Consider the following 16,610-nt stretch of genomic DNA (forward strand, 5'->3'; position numbering starts at 1 on the left):
ACGTTCCGTTTCTTTAGTTCTGTATATAAAAATATGAATTTGCATAAAAATCCGCAGTTCGTTTATCACAATAAAATTGTAGAAAAAGAGAAGAAAAAAGATTGTTGTGTCAACAACCGGGATTCGATCGCTGAACCTCCGACTTGCAAGCCACGCCACATATTGCGGTTTTTACGACTATTTATGTACCTACATACACACATATATTCATAGTAAATATCATGGTAAACTATCTTTACAACTTATCGAGTAACTACGGCTAATATTTCATTAGATAAATATCATTAGAAATATGGATTCTATCGTCCTGCAAAAGATCGTTAAAATCGTATTGGTACAGTTGGGGTCCTTCCCATTGTTAGCTACGCTCCTGCAGCCAGACGACATTTTCGGAGGCTAAACGATTGGTCCGCCGTTTCTCTGCGCAAAAGCGATCGTTTATTGTGTCGCGAGAAAACTATCTGTTCAGATTTACGTCAGTTTTCCTGTTACATCTTTCCGATGTGAGATGAACTAAGAGTAATTTCCATGAAACACTAGTGAAATCAAGTAAACTGTTTTAGTGTCAAAGTTGATTAACTGTACGCTCCGGACAGAGTGCTGTGAAGTTTTGGGTGGGCTACTTTTTGCAATTGATTGCAGTTCGCATTGTATTTTAAATAAATCCTGAGGAGAGATACCTTTTGTTCGCTACCGTATAAAATATTTCTCTGCAGAACTGTATCGAAGGTTTCTGTGTTATTGTGTGAAAGTGTACAGGCAGAAGTACCATTATGCGATCGATAATTCACCGACGATTTTGGAATACGCTCCAATGATCCGATCACAGTACTTGTGGCTCCATGAAACGTTCCTATTTGTCAGTGAAATGTTTCAAAAGTGCTTATAGTGTCTTCCAAAACCCATGTACAGCGGAACAGTGATACAAACGAAGTATATACTTTCCAGTGTGTATACGAGCAATGCCAGAAACATGGTTACTGTTTTGTATAAATATGTTTTCGCGTCTTCCGTCCGTGCACGGTTCGAACAACGCTACTAGTACATTGCATTTAGTGTAAAAAAAATAATAAAATTTTATGTAGAAGCATACGTGAAAAAATGTGCATTTTAATATCGACAGCGGCCATTTTGAATTTATGAGTGCTGCGAACTACGCCGATTATCAAACTCACTTTATATCTCCAAAATTGGACTTTCTTCGACATCTATCCAAGAATCGTAAAGGCCTGCAACACTAATTTCAAATGTCAGCAGAAAACATCCACAGTTTCTTATTTTCTAAATAAAATCTTGTCGAGTAGTATAGAAAACATTCCAATTTAGTTTTGTTATGTGGTTTTATGTAAATTCGTGACTACATTCTCGATATAAACTGTATTAGTCGAACTTGATTCCAGAAAAGAATAATTCAATCAAATAATACATTTCAAAAGGAACACGTTGAAATTATGCAGTCTAGCGTTCCTTCTTTATAACAAACAATTTTTTGTTACAAGTATATCAATAGTAAAACAGAATACTATTAATTTCGTAGTCGAAATTGCTGGTTTTATGATTTTCGATTTCTTTCTGATAAAAGTCTTGCGTTAACGCAATAAATGTATTTCGATCTGCAAGAGGTCTATGTAATATGTAGAATTTTAATTTGATGGAACATAGAACATGCTTTATCGGCAGCTGTGGTCGTAGCTGCCAAGACAAGTCAATCCGAAATAACCTCCAACAACGAACGATTATTGATATCAAGAAATGAAAAATGTTTTGCACATTCGAATTCGACATACAATAATGAAGATTTCTAATCGCATTCGATGCACGCTACATCAATTGGAAGAAAAGGATCATCAAAATACAACGGTTAATCCGACTGAACGACAGTCACGACACTAAATAGTGGACGGTGCCATTTTTGTCACCTTCGCATCGCGCATGGTACGCGCGTAAAGACAAGAAGATTTTCAATTGAATCTTTCTAATTATCCCAAGATAATTCGTACTATTTAAGTGCATGGTTCTACAAGCTAAATCAAACATAATGAGTTCGTGATCGGTTGATCCGATCAATAATTTTAACCTGACGCGTGACATTGGTACAGTGAAAAAATGCTTGCGCCTATTCGAACGCGATGATTCTGGTGGCTTAATAAAACGAAAAACGAGAGATCACAAAACCTCGCATGATATGATATGCGAAAATTTCAAGTCATTTTCCGTGATTAATCGGATCGGGTCGTTAGACCTTGAAAATACCAAAGAGCAACGATGAAAAAGCTATGAGTACAGCGGACACAGCGCTGTCAATTTCGATCAAGATGGCCTCAGGGCCGGAACATCGTCAGGAACCGGTAGCGCCCGATAAAACTGTTGAAAACAGTCGTGGTGAAATTTCGACCGAAAGAGATGTTGAAAATTTAGTGGTAGGTGTCGAGACTGTTAGTAGCCTGAGTTTAAGTGCAGAAAGTGCTTCGACAAATATTGATACAAGTTTAGATCCAACGAGTCAAAGTACGCCAACTTCTGCTACCTTCGATAACAAGCAGGTGAGTTATATATTTATAAAATCATTTGATCGATGAATTAACCATTTTTGGGATGATCTGCGCAAAGCTCTTATTTCCGTATAAGACATTTTAAAAGTATATACGATCAAAGTTTCTCTAGGTTTCAAGTTATTATCTGTACGTCGATGAATAAAGTGACGCTTTAGAAGAAAGATCTTGAAATACATATATTTTATATCGTACATATATTGAAATCAATAATTTAACACGAAATTTAAAAATCTACTTTTAAAGAATATGAAAATTTTAATATTGTTCTTCATAATTATGCAATAATTCCTTCCTAGCACATTTATAAGATAACGAAGAGTACGTTCGATGTGTGTCTAATGCGCTTAAACGTAGCATGTACAATTATATGTATTATGACCCAGCTTGTAGTCTTTGTTTTACTTGTGACGACGCAAGGAAGATACAAATTAAATATATATGTATTGCGTTTTTTGGTCAAGCTTCTATATGTATATAGCTATGCAATCTTTAACAATTTCCAGAAATATTTAAAGATTTACATTTAACAAATATAATAAACCAAATACAGAAATCACGCCGCAGATAATATTCAATTACAATCATTAAGACTACACCGATACGCTTGAAAAAGGTCTATAGATATAAGTAAGTAATAGTTTCTCCTAAAGAACTCTTGATAAAAATTATCATGGAATTAGAAAAATTCTTATACATGGCAGAAACTAAGAATATAATGTAAGATAAGGAATGTTGAAAAGCTAAAGCGATATGCGTTTAAAAAGATTTGATGGGATATAAAATCTGTTGTAGATTTGTACAAATGTGAAACATAATTTATAAAAGTTTGTTATCTTATATTTGAATTGAAATGATTCTATTATTTTCATTGAACGTATAACGTAGAAACATTTTTTCGAATATTGTTTGGTGGATTACTGAAAATATTTTATAGATAAATTTCAACGAGACTTATGTATTCTATTCGTTCCACGTTGTAGCTGTTGAAGTTGAAATGTATTTGTATAATTGGGAAATCTCGGAATACAATTGACAAAGCATAACGAACGGGGCTATCGGGATCGGGATAGTGATCAGGAATATCAGGATAGGGATCGAGATCGGGAGGCCCCTGCTTGTTACGGTCCTGGAATGGCCGTGCTCTCAATGTAATGGCGGCGGCCATGCTGAGAAGAGCGCGCCGCACCCGCTCGTCATAATAGCATTTAAATCAACGGCATATTCTTGACACTGCCGATATTATTTCTTCTGAACAGTGATAGTATATCGTCGGCTACGTTTATCGTGTACTGAAATGCGCAAAATCTCTACGTAACGGTGCTATACTGCGGGACTGCAGTTCGATGGAGCAGAGACGACTGCAGCCGACCCAGGTGCCCTCTAAAAATATAAATTCCGTGCCGGCACTGCCCAGCAGATTTTTCCTTCGTCCGTAAGTCACCCCGGTATCTCCTCGTGTCTCAATTAGCTAATCACGACCCCCTATCGATCTCTGGACAAGCCCAAATTCATTCTTGGTGTGTGTCCTATTTTAATTTACAAGCAGAGGTAAACTCCGTGCTGGCTATCCTTTTCGAATTTCCAAGGACTTACGAGTATTCATTAACAGTACAGTCTGATTCTTCGAAGATGATTGGTTTGTATTGTTCGTACGAAAAACCAAGTATTTTTTTCGTTCAGAGGCATGTTACTCAACAGTACGAGACGTATGATAATTTCTCTTTCCCTTCTTTCTTTTTTTAAAAAGAACGATAACAGTTTATCGTTAACCTATGTACGAAAATGTATAGTAAATATGTACTTCGGTTTGTATGTACGACAATTCATGGTCAATAAGTTCGGAAAGGTTTGTTATCTCTATAAAAACCGCACACTCTCGGAGAAATCGTAATCGTTTTTAGCATTTACATGTAGTAGCTCTCGGTAAAGTTCCTTCCTAAATGCGTTTTTTTTTCTCGATGACGTTTGTGTACTGTTTTAAAAGAAGAAAGAAAAACTTTGTGCTAGTCAATTACTTTGACTTTTTTCTTTTCTTTTTTTTTTTTATACGGGTAGCCATTCTGATCAAATATTTTCCTTTGAATGAAGCTAATCAGGTTACCGTGAGACAGAGTTGGTCGAATTTATTTAAAAATAAATGACACGTCCTACATGAATTTTTACAATATTATCTTCTTTGTTTATAACCTTCGGAGAAAAAAAATGTATCTTTCGTTACAATATTTATGCTGTACTTTGTAAGTAGACAAATTAACGCCCATGAACCAACAATTTTTACTGTTATATAAACAGCTATGTATATATTTCGATAAAGTAATATATATATTTTTTTTTGTGCCATTACCACACATCAATTTGATGTAAATAATAATAACGAAATTTAGAACATGTACATATTTCTATTAGAGACAAATATATATTTTATGGTTAATTGTTTTTACGAGAGCTATGCTAATAATTAACATCAACAAAATGCTACGTATGTACATATATGCACAAAGTATTAATCGTGATAATAGCGTGTATCATTTATACCAATATACCTTGTTTTTCTATGCGGTATCTATATTTCTTTACAAAATCCAATAAGTGAAACCTTAAATTCTCTCTCTCTCGATCTATCTATATCCATGCTTATCTGTTTAGTGGACTAGTTTATACCATGGTGTGGAATATAATTAATAATATTGAAATACAACAAAATAAATAAATTGATTATTTTACTGTTATTTTTTCAACATCTTGCGGTAATCAAATTTATATGGTGCTACGAACTACGTATAATATTTGCGATATCATAAATTGATGCCGACAAATGTATTAGGTGTGTCTGTCCAATGTTTGAACAGATATTAACCGATATAAAAATGATGTTGATCAGAAATGAATGTAGTACATGCGTTGGCGTTTAATCTTTTTGTTCTTGGCATGTCTTTAAATGTATTTCCACATATGGTTTACTGCTAAAGTTTGGATTGGTCTGTTGGCATACTTTCCATATTTGAATCTAGATTGCAAAACAAGTTCTTCCACTGTGTATAGGTTACAAACAAAATGTTCACAAATGTGTTATGTACATAGTACAAGGTTATGATAGATAGATACAGAATTGTTAGAACGATCTCTATTGTATGTATATGTATCTCTACAAAATAATGTTTTTCATGTGTAACGTACACGCATTTAACGCCAAGATATATAATATTGTCAATTCATCGTATGCTTATATAATACTTCTCGTTCAATAAGAACGCTGACTTATTCTACCGAAATGATCGAACTTTTAATAAATGAATTCAAAGCATAGATATGTTTACCATTAATTTTTAATATTCAGTAGATATTAATATTTTCGTGATTTATTTGAATTTTCAGGAAGAACCAGCTACTTTGTCCACATTAAACGAAGGCGAACTACGTGCGTTATTAGACGAGGCCATAACTTATAAGTGTCCCAAAGATCGTGAAGGAAAATCGAGTCTTTTTAAAGTGAGTATACTAGTAGTTTTATTCCAGCGTATTATGGTATTTATCGAACAATAGTAGACTAACGATCACTTTTTATAGGAGTTATTGCAAGAAGCAGAAGCTGACGAGACCGAGGAAGGCCGTAGGATAATAACTAATTCACGATGTTTGCCCGGTTCAAATCGTAGAAGACATAAACGAGATTCTGTATCCGAAAGGCTTACGCACGGAGGATCGTTGCAAAATTTGGCACAACCTATTGCTTCAGAGTTTGATAGTTTCGCTTATTTGGCGTCCGGTTCCAGTCATACCTACGGAGGAAGTAGAAGAAAAAATAAGAAATATACAGGCTCCAGCGTTTCTGCTAGACAGAGAGAAGGAGGTTCATTACCTTCGAATGTAAATGCGTCGCATAGTTTGGCTTCGTTGGCTAATCTAGACTTACTATTTGATAAAAAGGTATGGATTTTGTGAAATTTCATCTTAATTGTACAAATGCAATGCTCGAAAGAATTTTTCTCTGCTAATTCAAATTTAGTATTCGATGCGGAAATATTACATATTAAAAAAGTACAAGTTTAGAATGTATAGACGTGATTTTAAATAATACTTATAAATACTTGTACACACCGCTTTAAATAGACATGCACAGGGCTCGTTCGCTCGATTCGCTTTCCTTGTGTTCTCACGCTAATGCATAAAACGGTCTTATTACATTTGACCAGTTAAAAGTCACCGCATAAATATGACCTTACTCATTTTCGTGAGTACAAAGGAAACACTCGAGTAACTTGTGTGTATTGTAGAAGAATAGTCCATAAAAACTGTACGTAGACTGTACGATTCAATTTATGCTCTCTTCTTTTTTTTTGTTGAATTATAAAGAAGGGTTTCTGCGAAGAGAAAACAGTATATGACTGGACCAATAAAGAAAAATCGAAATCTTTAGACAAGCCGTCGTATACAATTACAAAAAAGGAGGAGAAAGAAAAAGACAAAAAAGATACGAAGAAAGATTTCTGCGAATCCGAGCCTGACGCGCGTGAAAAGAGAGGTAACAAAGGGAAACAGGGGACAAATGAAATGCTTGAATCAGACAATCCACCACCAGAGTATAAGTCAGATTACATGGTGATCGACTTGGGTGATGCTGAGGTAAATCTTGTATTAAATATTTGAAATTAAATTGACGAAAGATGCAGAAATATTAGAGGGGTACGAGAACTCGAAAATGTCGGCGGAAAGGCAAGGTTTTCGGGTTTTTCGCACACCAATAAGAAATAGGAACAAAGATGTGACGCATGCTTTTTCTTTTAGGTGGGTACTTTTAGCGAAAGAAATGTGGGATCCACAATAAGTGGGGTTCAAAGACCTCACTCTCTGGATACAGAAATTGATGATGGAATTGAAATGAAAATCATTGAACCACGTAGACCTCAATATATATCACGTACTACTTTTGATATAGCTCAGACTCCTGTGGATACTACTATAGATTTCTCTCTCCGCGAGCACAGCGGAAAACAAGATAAATCAAAAATATCTGTTAACGGTACAGAGGTAACCGGAGCCCTCTCGTTTCAAACTTTTAATACTGTGAAATGTGGTATTGGTGGAGCCTCGAATAGTTCTACCGCTAGTCAGGGTAAAGTTCCAAGTTTAGTTCCAAGTTTATGCTCCGTGATGTCTGCGTCCTTGCAAACACAGAATATCACAATGGGTAAGCAATATATACGAATTTTATTTGCAATTAGTGAATAGAATTGATCTGAATAGAAATGATATAAGATAAGAACGTAGAAATTTGATTATTACAATATAATCGATGATAGAATAGATATTATATATTTGCTTCGACTAGGAAAAGATTCATACAGCGAGGAATATAATAGAAAGACATCGTGTTTGGTTCGATTGTATAGTAAGTTAAAATTTGGTAAATTTTGCACAGAAGGTTCTAGGTACACAGCTCATACCACGGCATCTGGAGAGAAAAAATCGTTGGATGAGAATGGGAACGCGGTGCAAAATTACAATGGGGAGCGTAAGAAGCCTAGAAGAAACCACACACGGGAACTGAACGTTATCGTATACAACGCCGAGAACGTTGAAGGTCATCGAAACGACGAAGACATCGATACTTTAATTAACTTTATTGAGAATAAAGAATCTAAAAGTAAAAAAAGCAAACCAGGCAATCCGGTAAGAGTAAAAACTAGCTCTGGAGCGAAGCCAAGGAGTAGAGAAAAAGATACTAAAAGAGAACAGTTGCCTGCCAAGTTACAGAAATCGAATTCGCTCGAAGAAATATCGAAGACGAAGCTTGAAGATCTTACGACAGAAAAAAGTGTCAGTTCTAGCGGTGCCAGTAGCCTGTCGAGTCAGCAAGGTAAGTACATAGTTGGCGCCGTACTATAGTTTAACGTTCCAAGAACAATAACCGTCTTCTACGAAATTATTTGAAATACAAACATGTTTCGTCGGTTTCCAGGCACAATTAATGTCACTCTGCGTCGTGCGAAACAAAGAAGCACGGGAGATACTCCTATCGATAGTCGCGGTGATAGACGATCCTGGGGAACCGAAGAAGGTCAGTCTATATATTGCAATGATACCGGAGATGATTATGGTAGTCGTCGAAACTCCAATAAAAAAATCAATCCAGAGTCCGAACACGAAACAGAATTTCTGGTTGTCACGAAAAAGAAGAAGAGTAAAAAGCAGAGGAGAAGTTCCAGCGGTAGTAGAGCACAGAATTTAACGACGACCGGATCGTATCTTCAGAACTCCAGAGGATTTTCTAACGAATACAGAACGCCTCTTTCTCCTGAGCTTAGAAGAAAATCGGCAAGTAGTATGCCGCCAAGGTAATTAATAACGCTGTCCCTTCAGCGGTTTAAACCGATCAAATGAAATTATTATTCGCGCGCGATATGCTGGTCGAATCGCGAACAAGATTTATAAAATACTTACTGTTTACAGTGACAAATCGGACAGTAGCGACACAGACTCTGTCCATTCGTTGCCAGTCACATCGAATACGTCCAAACACAACTTATCGAAAGTAGCTACCTCGTCGGGCGGTACGCCACAGGCAAGTTACGCAGACATAGCTCGTATGGCAACTATCAATATGACTCATAGTTCGGTATTAAATATATCTTCGATTGTCCCGAGTATGTTGAACACATCTTCGTGGCCTACCGTGCCACCAAAAACGCCCTCGGAACCAGACAAAATTCCTCAGGACTATTATCCAAGCTTAGACGAACTGCAACACTCGGACAGAAAAACGAAGCAGCATAATTTCACACACACGAATCATATTCTGAACCTTACTTTCGACAAATCACCCTCGCCGACTTTGTTATCGAAGATGAAGAGTTCGACGGAAAGGAAAAAAGCGGAAGCTCAGGAAGAAGCTATCAGCAAAAATATCCAAGTAATCAAATATGTGCAAGATATCGAGAAAATGCAAAATCTAACGCAACAAGAACAGAAGCATGCAAGTTCTGTTGTCAATCACGGCACGAATTCGAGCGAGATTTCGGTGTCCAATCCGCTGCAACAAAAGCTGATTAACGTGGTTACAAATTGTAATTTGGATTCCGACAACAGTAATTCGAATTGCAACCTTGTTAACAACAAAGATCCAATTTCAAACGCGAAATGTAATAATCCTCGAACGCGTCGAGGATATTCTCAAACTATTCAGAGTGTGCAGAGTCAAGCGCACGACGATCAGCATTTTAAAAAAACTACATATGTACAACAGCACGATGAGAATTTGAAGAAACTGCATTGTACAGAAAGTTCGAATACACATTCGGAGAATAAAAATACTTCGGGAACAGGTTCGTTGGACGACGTGGAGACGGTGAAAATAAAAGCGAACACGCAAAACAGTCCGAAATCGCCTCAAGAAGGACAACTTGCCGATTCAGACAGCACAAAATTAGCGAAAAACGAGAAAATCACTAAAATCACGAGAGAACAGAATACCAATGTGAAACAGGAAGCCGTTAAATCGGGAAATCCGCATTCCGTAAATGTAAAACAAGATCAACAACACGACGATCAATGTTTGAAGACCGAGTCGCAGCAAACGTCTAATAAACAAAGAGCATCGAGACCCGCGGTGATATTGTTGGATGAAAGTTCGTCCGATATCACCAAGAACACCGACCTGCCAACGGAACTTAGATTTGGTTTTGAAATAAACGAACAACTCTTACTATCCGAAGATTCGACGATCGACGATACTTCAACTGCCAGTTCAGTTTTTCCATCTGTAGTTCCGTCACTTATCAACAAACCACCCTCAAATTTCGATAGATACCCTCCACCGATGTTCGAAAGGCATATGAAATGTGATAAATTTACACCTAATTTCATCCAACCAAATACTCATATGACGCAACAACCTATGCACCCAGTGATAATGCAACGGTTACCACCGTGTATGGGCTACCCTCCCAGATTTCCACCGCCCACGTGTCTGCCACCGCCCCCTACACCTCCTCCGGGCATAATGGAGAAATATCATCAGCCCAAGGAAGATTTTTCTATGTTGTATGTAGCTCCTGAAGAAGACGTTAATATACAAACATACAATCACGATAAAATTGTTTCATTTGTTGGTTTAGGTAAGTGTGTACAATATTTCGATAATCTACAGGGTGTCCCAAAATTCGTGAAAATTCTCGAAAGAGGGTGGTTCCTGAGACCATTTCAAGCGATATTTTCCTTTGCAAAAATATTATCCGCGGCTTTGTTTAGGAGTTATTAACGAAAAACACGGACCAATTAGAGCGATTGGCCGACTGTGGCAACTCGCATCTAGGTCGCGCTCTGATTGAACCGTGTTTTTCGTTAATAACTCCTAAACAAAGCCGCGGATAACATTTTTGCAAAGGAAAATGTCGCTTGAAATGGTCTCAGGAACCAACCCCGTTCGGGATTTTCACGAATTTTGGGACACCCTGTATTTAAAAGTGAATTCGTACGATTCAAAATTCAAGCTGTTTTTCTTGTACTAAAATATATATTCTTTTCCCTCTGTTGTTGTAGCATGGGATGCTGTTATGAGAGAAATGCCATTAACTGCAAGTGGTCGTATTCAGTTCTATAGTGGTCAGTGAAATGAGCACTAAAATTCTGGAATGAATAATATAATAATGTTTTTATATTGCAAGATTGCATCTGTTGCATAATTGCCTACTAAAAAAAAAATATAGACCGCCGGAAGAGTCTGTTTACCGATGTGAAAAACCGAACACATGTACGTGAATGCAAGAAAATCGTGATCGAACATTTATCAAAATGTTCTAAAAACTTTTGGTATTGATCAAAGTGAAATAAGCTGTGCTAATTAAAGTCAAATCGTCAGTGATAATTCTGTAAAGCCCATCGGTGCGAAATGTGCCTCGAAAAATAGTGTACATAATAGTCAATCACCATAAAAAGGCAATGCTTAGAAATTGTATGTTCTACCGTTGTACATAGTATTGAAATTACAAATACCGTTGAGAAGAGGTAACAACATCAAAGTTTCAGTATTGACATCGATAATATTTCAGTGAAAATCTCGGCTCTGGAAAGTCTCTAATATCACGCGAAATATAAATAATATTTCACAGTTTCTGGACACACACACACGAAAACTAAAATTCCCTTGTAAAAATAAATTGTGAGAATCGTACACACGTGCAGAATGCTTCGTATAAACATTTGGAAAGTGAACGGGAAAGGATAAAACGCAGATAACTATTTAAGAAAGTTGAAATTAACGAAAACGAGATTGCCGTGATGCAGATTCTTGGAAAAACTGCATGTGCTGTGACAGTGGTTTATGCTGATGCCTTTGAAATAACACATACACCTTAGGAACCATTGTAATAAAGTCTATGAATAGTTGAAAGGAGCCTGTTATGTTAACTATGCCAAATTGAGGTCATCTGTCGACAAAATATTGCTACGTTACTAACAATCGTGAAGAGCCTGCAAGCTGAAATGATCTTAAAAGAACGATAGCTTGAAAACAGGGATTGTTGTATCGGTCGGCGAGTCTTCGTCGTATCTTTAGGATGCTTGAAATGGAAATAATGGTTGCTAGATCGAACGGAACTTTATTTGAGACAGCTTAAAAAGGAAACGCGAATGAAGCTATAAAGTTGTGGAAAGTGTAACAAACAAACAAAAAGAAAAAAAAAGAAAAAAGGATGGTGTGTGTAAGTGTGACATTGAACACGTGTAAAATATTTAAAAAATAGTTCGATTGACTCATAACTTTACGGAGTGGTTAATTCTTCCAGCTGCAACCGATAATATAGTTTAAGAAATTTAAAGAAAGAAAGAAAAAAAGAAACGCGAAAGAATCATAAACTGATTTTTGCAAAAAATGTTGCGCTCAAGGTCATAAACTGAATAGAGGCAGTGAGAGAAAGAGTGCGAATGTGTCAAAAAACGCTAAATTTTTACACAGACTCGCTTATTTAACGAATAATTAATTATTAATTATTGGTAATGATAATTATAATAAAAATACTTGCTTGTGATCATAAAAAAAGTATGACAGTGTGTGAATGCATGTAGTTCATGTAGATACTTTTCTACTAGCTGATGTTCAATTTGGTTTTGAACTTCTGTTTCGAATTCTAGAATCTTTAACGGAATTGTGTTATTCCCCGAAGTAAGCAACTGAATACACATTGCGGTCGGTATTCATCTACGATAGAAGAGAATAAAAAGAAAGGCTTAAAGATACGAGTTAATCAAAAGAGTGAATCCAACATGATTCTTTTTAAAGCGATATTCTATTTGTTAACGTAGGATGTCTACCTCCGATACGTATTTTATTTTTTCAATAGGCAAACGAAAAAATCGGACAAGGATAAATTTAAATTGTAGCTTTCGATTCAGACATCTTCAGCAAGGAACGCATGAGAAAGTGCATGGAAGCTTGTCATTATCAGAGGTAATGATAAACAAATTACCACTGACAAGTTCCATATAAAAGAATAAAAGTGTGTTTGTCTATTTAGATTATTATTATTATTATTATTATTATTATTATTATTACTACCACTACTACTACATTATATTACATTATTATTATTATTAATGAGAAGTTAATCGTTATTAACAAATTAAAATTGGCGATTTTTGTTATGGCTTTTTTTTCAACGATATCGAAATTACGAATGAAGAAAAAAAATAAACGAACGTTTGTTGATACGTTACTTTTTCTCCAGTAATAAACCAATAGTACAGCTGGGGGTACAGCTTTCACATGAGTAATAAATTAAGATATGTAATGTATAAAGAAAGAGAGATATCAATGCATATTTACGAATATGCCTCGAAGAGAACGTCATTCCGTAATTCCGTCATTCTCGAACGAAACGTGGACATTTTTCTAGTAACATTTCAATCATACGATACGACACTGTGATCGCGATCACTGTCCAACTTTGTATTAAATCGTTTCCAACTGGTGAAATATTAATTATCATTATTACTACGGTCTGTTTTTACGAGAAGAAGAATCGCAAGGTGCGTCGATGTTGTAGTACGAATCATTCTTTCTCAAAAAACAGGTTACACTGAAAATAAGACGCTGCAGACCAATGATGCATTAAAATATGCTTTTACAGTTATATATTTTTTCATCTTACATTATACATTCTACCATTATATACTTTTATAATTTAGTATTAGGTGTTCAACGATAAAGATCTTTTTTTTTTGTTTTCTAATCGGTGAGAGTACATCTCCGAGTACAGACTAATCCGCGTAAAGCGCTCCCACGTATATTATTACTGGCTAAGTCAATTTTTAATTGCGAGACCTTGCTATTACATCGTACAGCAATTTTATTATTATTTTAAGTGGATGACTTTCCTTCGGGGTATCTTCGTATGGTGTGCGGAAACTATTCAAAAGTCAGGTGCTCCATCGGCTTAAAAGTAATAGCGTGCAGTGTCGGCTTGCGCCATTGACCGGTTCAAATGGCCAGGTATACTAAGTTTTTTGCAGAGAGCGTAGCACAGAAGTACTTGAAAAAACATAGGACCATAAATTGTATATCGTAATATGCGTTGAATGGCAGCTATGCTGAAACAATGTCGTATATCGCGGGATATAAGATGTATCCCTTTTTGTTTTCGTAATGAACGAAAGAGAAAGAGATAACGATTTTAAAAAAAACCATGCAAAACGATAACATACTTATTCATTTCTGCTTCTGTTGGAAAAGAGAGAAGATGTAACGATACTCGATCGATTTGGAAACTTCTATTGTTCAAAGTACATACGTACAGTGACTCCCACTAATATTCGGACACTCTTAAAAAGATCATAACTTTTTAAATATTGGAATATACGATTTGAAATTTTTGGAGATGTTAATAGAATAATTGGTTTGCTACACAACGTGACCAAAATTTTTGGAAAAAAACTGCAAGTTGTCGGAATTGCAGAGAAAATACTAAAAGTTGTGTTTTTTAACTTTTTTATGTGGGCTTATATGGAAAATTTAGAAAACACGTTTAAAGATGGTAAAAATTGCAGTTTTTCACGATTTTTGGCTTCCAACTCCAGTAATTCTCAGGATTCTAACATCTTTCAATGGCCGTTGTTTTTCCCCGCATCAACCGATTTCAACAAAACGTATTTTTTAAAATTTCAATATAGGCCCGCATAAAAAAGTTGTCAAATGGAACTCTTTTAGTATTTTCTCTACAATTCCGACCAAATGCAATTTTCGAAAAAATTTCTTTTCGCATCCTGTAGTAAACTTATTGCTCTAGCTTCCCAAAAAGTTTTCAATCGTATAGTCCAACATTTAAAAAAGTTATCGCTTTTTTTAGAGCGTCCGAATATTAATGGGAGTCACTGTACGTGTATCTTCTTTTTACGTTGCGCGATGCCGCTAAAAAAATTTCAATTCGAGTGACAAAGAAACATACGCTAATTCTGTTCAGCAGCAGGCTATTTGCATTTATCTATGAACTATTTGTGGCCTGTATCGTAACATAAAACAATATGTATATATGCATATATATATATGTGTGTTTGTTTCTCATCGCGGCCACAAAATCCAAATTTTGATGGCGTGGGAGCTTCTACTTTTTTTTTCTCGTAACAGTTAACGGAAAACGAACGCATCGTTCCTGTACATCTGCTTCTCAGCTATGAATTAACGCATATAGATTCGTTTTGAATTGTTGAAACGTCTCACCGACTGTAAATTAATTTTAACCATAGTTGAATGTTATTCCCTGTCTTGAATTGTTACTTGTGAATACGTAATACATAATCAATGCAACATATTGACAGCGAGTGTTCATTAAGGAAATGCGTGAAGAACTTTTATCATTTTCATTGTTATTATTCAGTTACTTTGTACGATCCGGAGATAAATACCGCCTAATGTAAAATGCTTGAAACTATGGTGAAAACCAACAAAAAAAAAGAGAAAAGAAAAAGAATTAACGATCGTGCGTGTTGTGTAATTATTCTAACTGCGGGAGAGAGGTTGTTTAAATGTTTCTGAGGGCTGATTCATTTCTTTCGATTCCACCAGTTCGATTCACCCGGTTCCATTACTCAGCCAAAGAAATGTTTATCTATATTCGATAATGATTGCTCGAGGCAATATCCAATTATCGGCGCGGGCACGTCAATAGCGTTAACAAAGACAAACAAACAAATAAAAAGCAAAAGGAAGTTGCATGAAATGGAGTCGAAAGAGGGGGAAAAAATTGTGGGAAACGAAGAGTAATAACAATTGAGAGAGGCAAACAGTGTCCGACGATCTCAGTGTTAGCCTTGTATCACTGTACAATTTGTTATTCAGTGTAAGAACGGTTTTTCTGTGCTGTATATACATATATTAATAACGATTATTAACGATTAACAATTACAATGAAGCTATTCGATTACCTATTATTGTATCACTATTATTATTATTAAATATCAACTATACAGAGAAAGCAGAAACTATCGGATTGTTTCGCGTTAAATCGATCGCTATGCTCAATCGTTAAATCTATGTCAGGGACATTTCAAATGTGAAACTTAATATTTCTATTCAAAATACAATCCGGAATAAACGTTTAATTACAGTTTTCATATCGAAGAATATTTTTCGAACTCCTGTAGAAGCTTATATAGACTATGACTGTGAAAATAGAAAGGAAATTATGCGAATAATGAAACGATACAAATTTTACCGACCTTCGGTGTGCAAAACGATCGATTCAACGTGAAACAGTTCTTATCGCGAGTGATTGTGCATGTAAAAGAGTAAAGAGGAAAAAGAATATGTTACGTGTATGGTAAAGGCTGTGCTGCCCAGCTGAAAACGAAAGATTAACAAAAACAAAAAAAAAGAAAGCAATGAAAAAGGACAGAGAGAGAGAGGATTTTGTTGCCAACGTTTAATGTGTTGCCAAAGTTTTCCCCCCTTAGCGGGCATAAAAACACAGTATAAAGTAATATTCGAGTACCTCTTTCGTATTTCGGTTTCATTTTGTTTATTTGCTCGTCGAGATTTGGCTCGTGTTGGACGACTCGATTTTCCTT

General features: G+C 35.8%; 1 protein-coding gene across 4 annotated transcripts; it reads left to right on the plus strand.

The window, feature by feature from the left end:
- The first annotated feature begins 359 nt into the window (after positions 1-359).
- On the plus strand, positions 360-16,448 carry Tyf (twenty-four). Of its 4 annotated transcripts, XM_076432306.1 has the most exons (10): positions 360-2,543; positions 5,931-6,044; positions 6,123-6,482; positions 6,909-7,178; positions 7,341-7,743; positions 7,975-8,412; positions 8,515-8,613; positions 8,689-8,890; positions 9,006-10,669; positions 11,094-16,448. In XM_076432306.1, exons 1-10 carry the CDS (start codon positions 2,277-2,279, stop codon positions 11,162-11,164), a joined length of 3,888 nt encoding a protein of 1,295 aa, XP_076288421.1. In that variant the 5' UTR covers positions 360-2,276; the 3' UTR covers positions 11,165-16,448. The 4 variants fall into 4 exon arrangements, with proteins under 4 accessions (XP_076288421.1, XP_076288420.1, XP_076288418.1 ...); XM_076432305.1 differs by having other exon boundaries at positions 7,978-8,412; positions 8,515-8,890; XM_076432303.1 differs by having other exon boundaries at positions 361-2,543; positions 8,515-8,890.
- Positions 16,449-16,610: the final 162 nt, after the last annotated feature.

This window comes from Lasioglossum baleicum, chromosome 10 (genome assembly GCF_051020765.1).
Source record: "Lasioglossum baleicum chromosome 10, iyLasBale1, whole genome shotgun sequence".
Taxonomy (NCBI): Eukaryota; Metazoa; Arthropoda; class Insecta; order Hymenoptera; family Halictidae; genus Lasioglossum; species Lasioglossum baleicum.

Bases quoted from the DNA above. Each gene is read 5' to 3' on its own strand.
- Tyf (XM_076432303.1), top strand. From the start codon at position 2,277: ATGAGTACAGCGGACACAGCGCTGTCAATTTCGATCAAGATGGCCTCA. The intron at 6,483-6,908 runs GTATGGATTTTG...TGAATTATAAAG, and splicing joins ACTTACTATTTGATAAAAAG to AAGGGTTTCTGCGAAGAGAA. The intron at 10,670-11,093 runs GTAAGTGTGTAC...CTGTTGTTGTAG, and splicing joins TGTTTCATTTGTTGGTTTAG to CATGGGATGCTGTTATGAGA.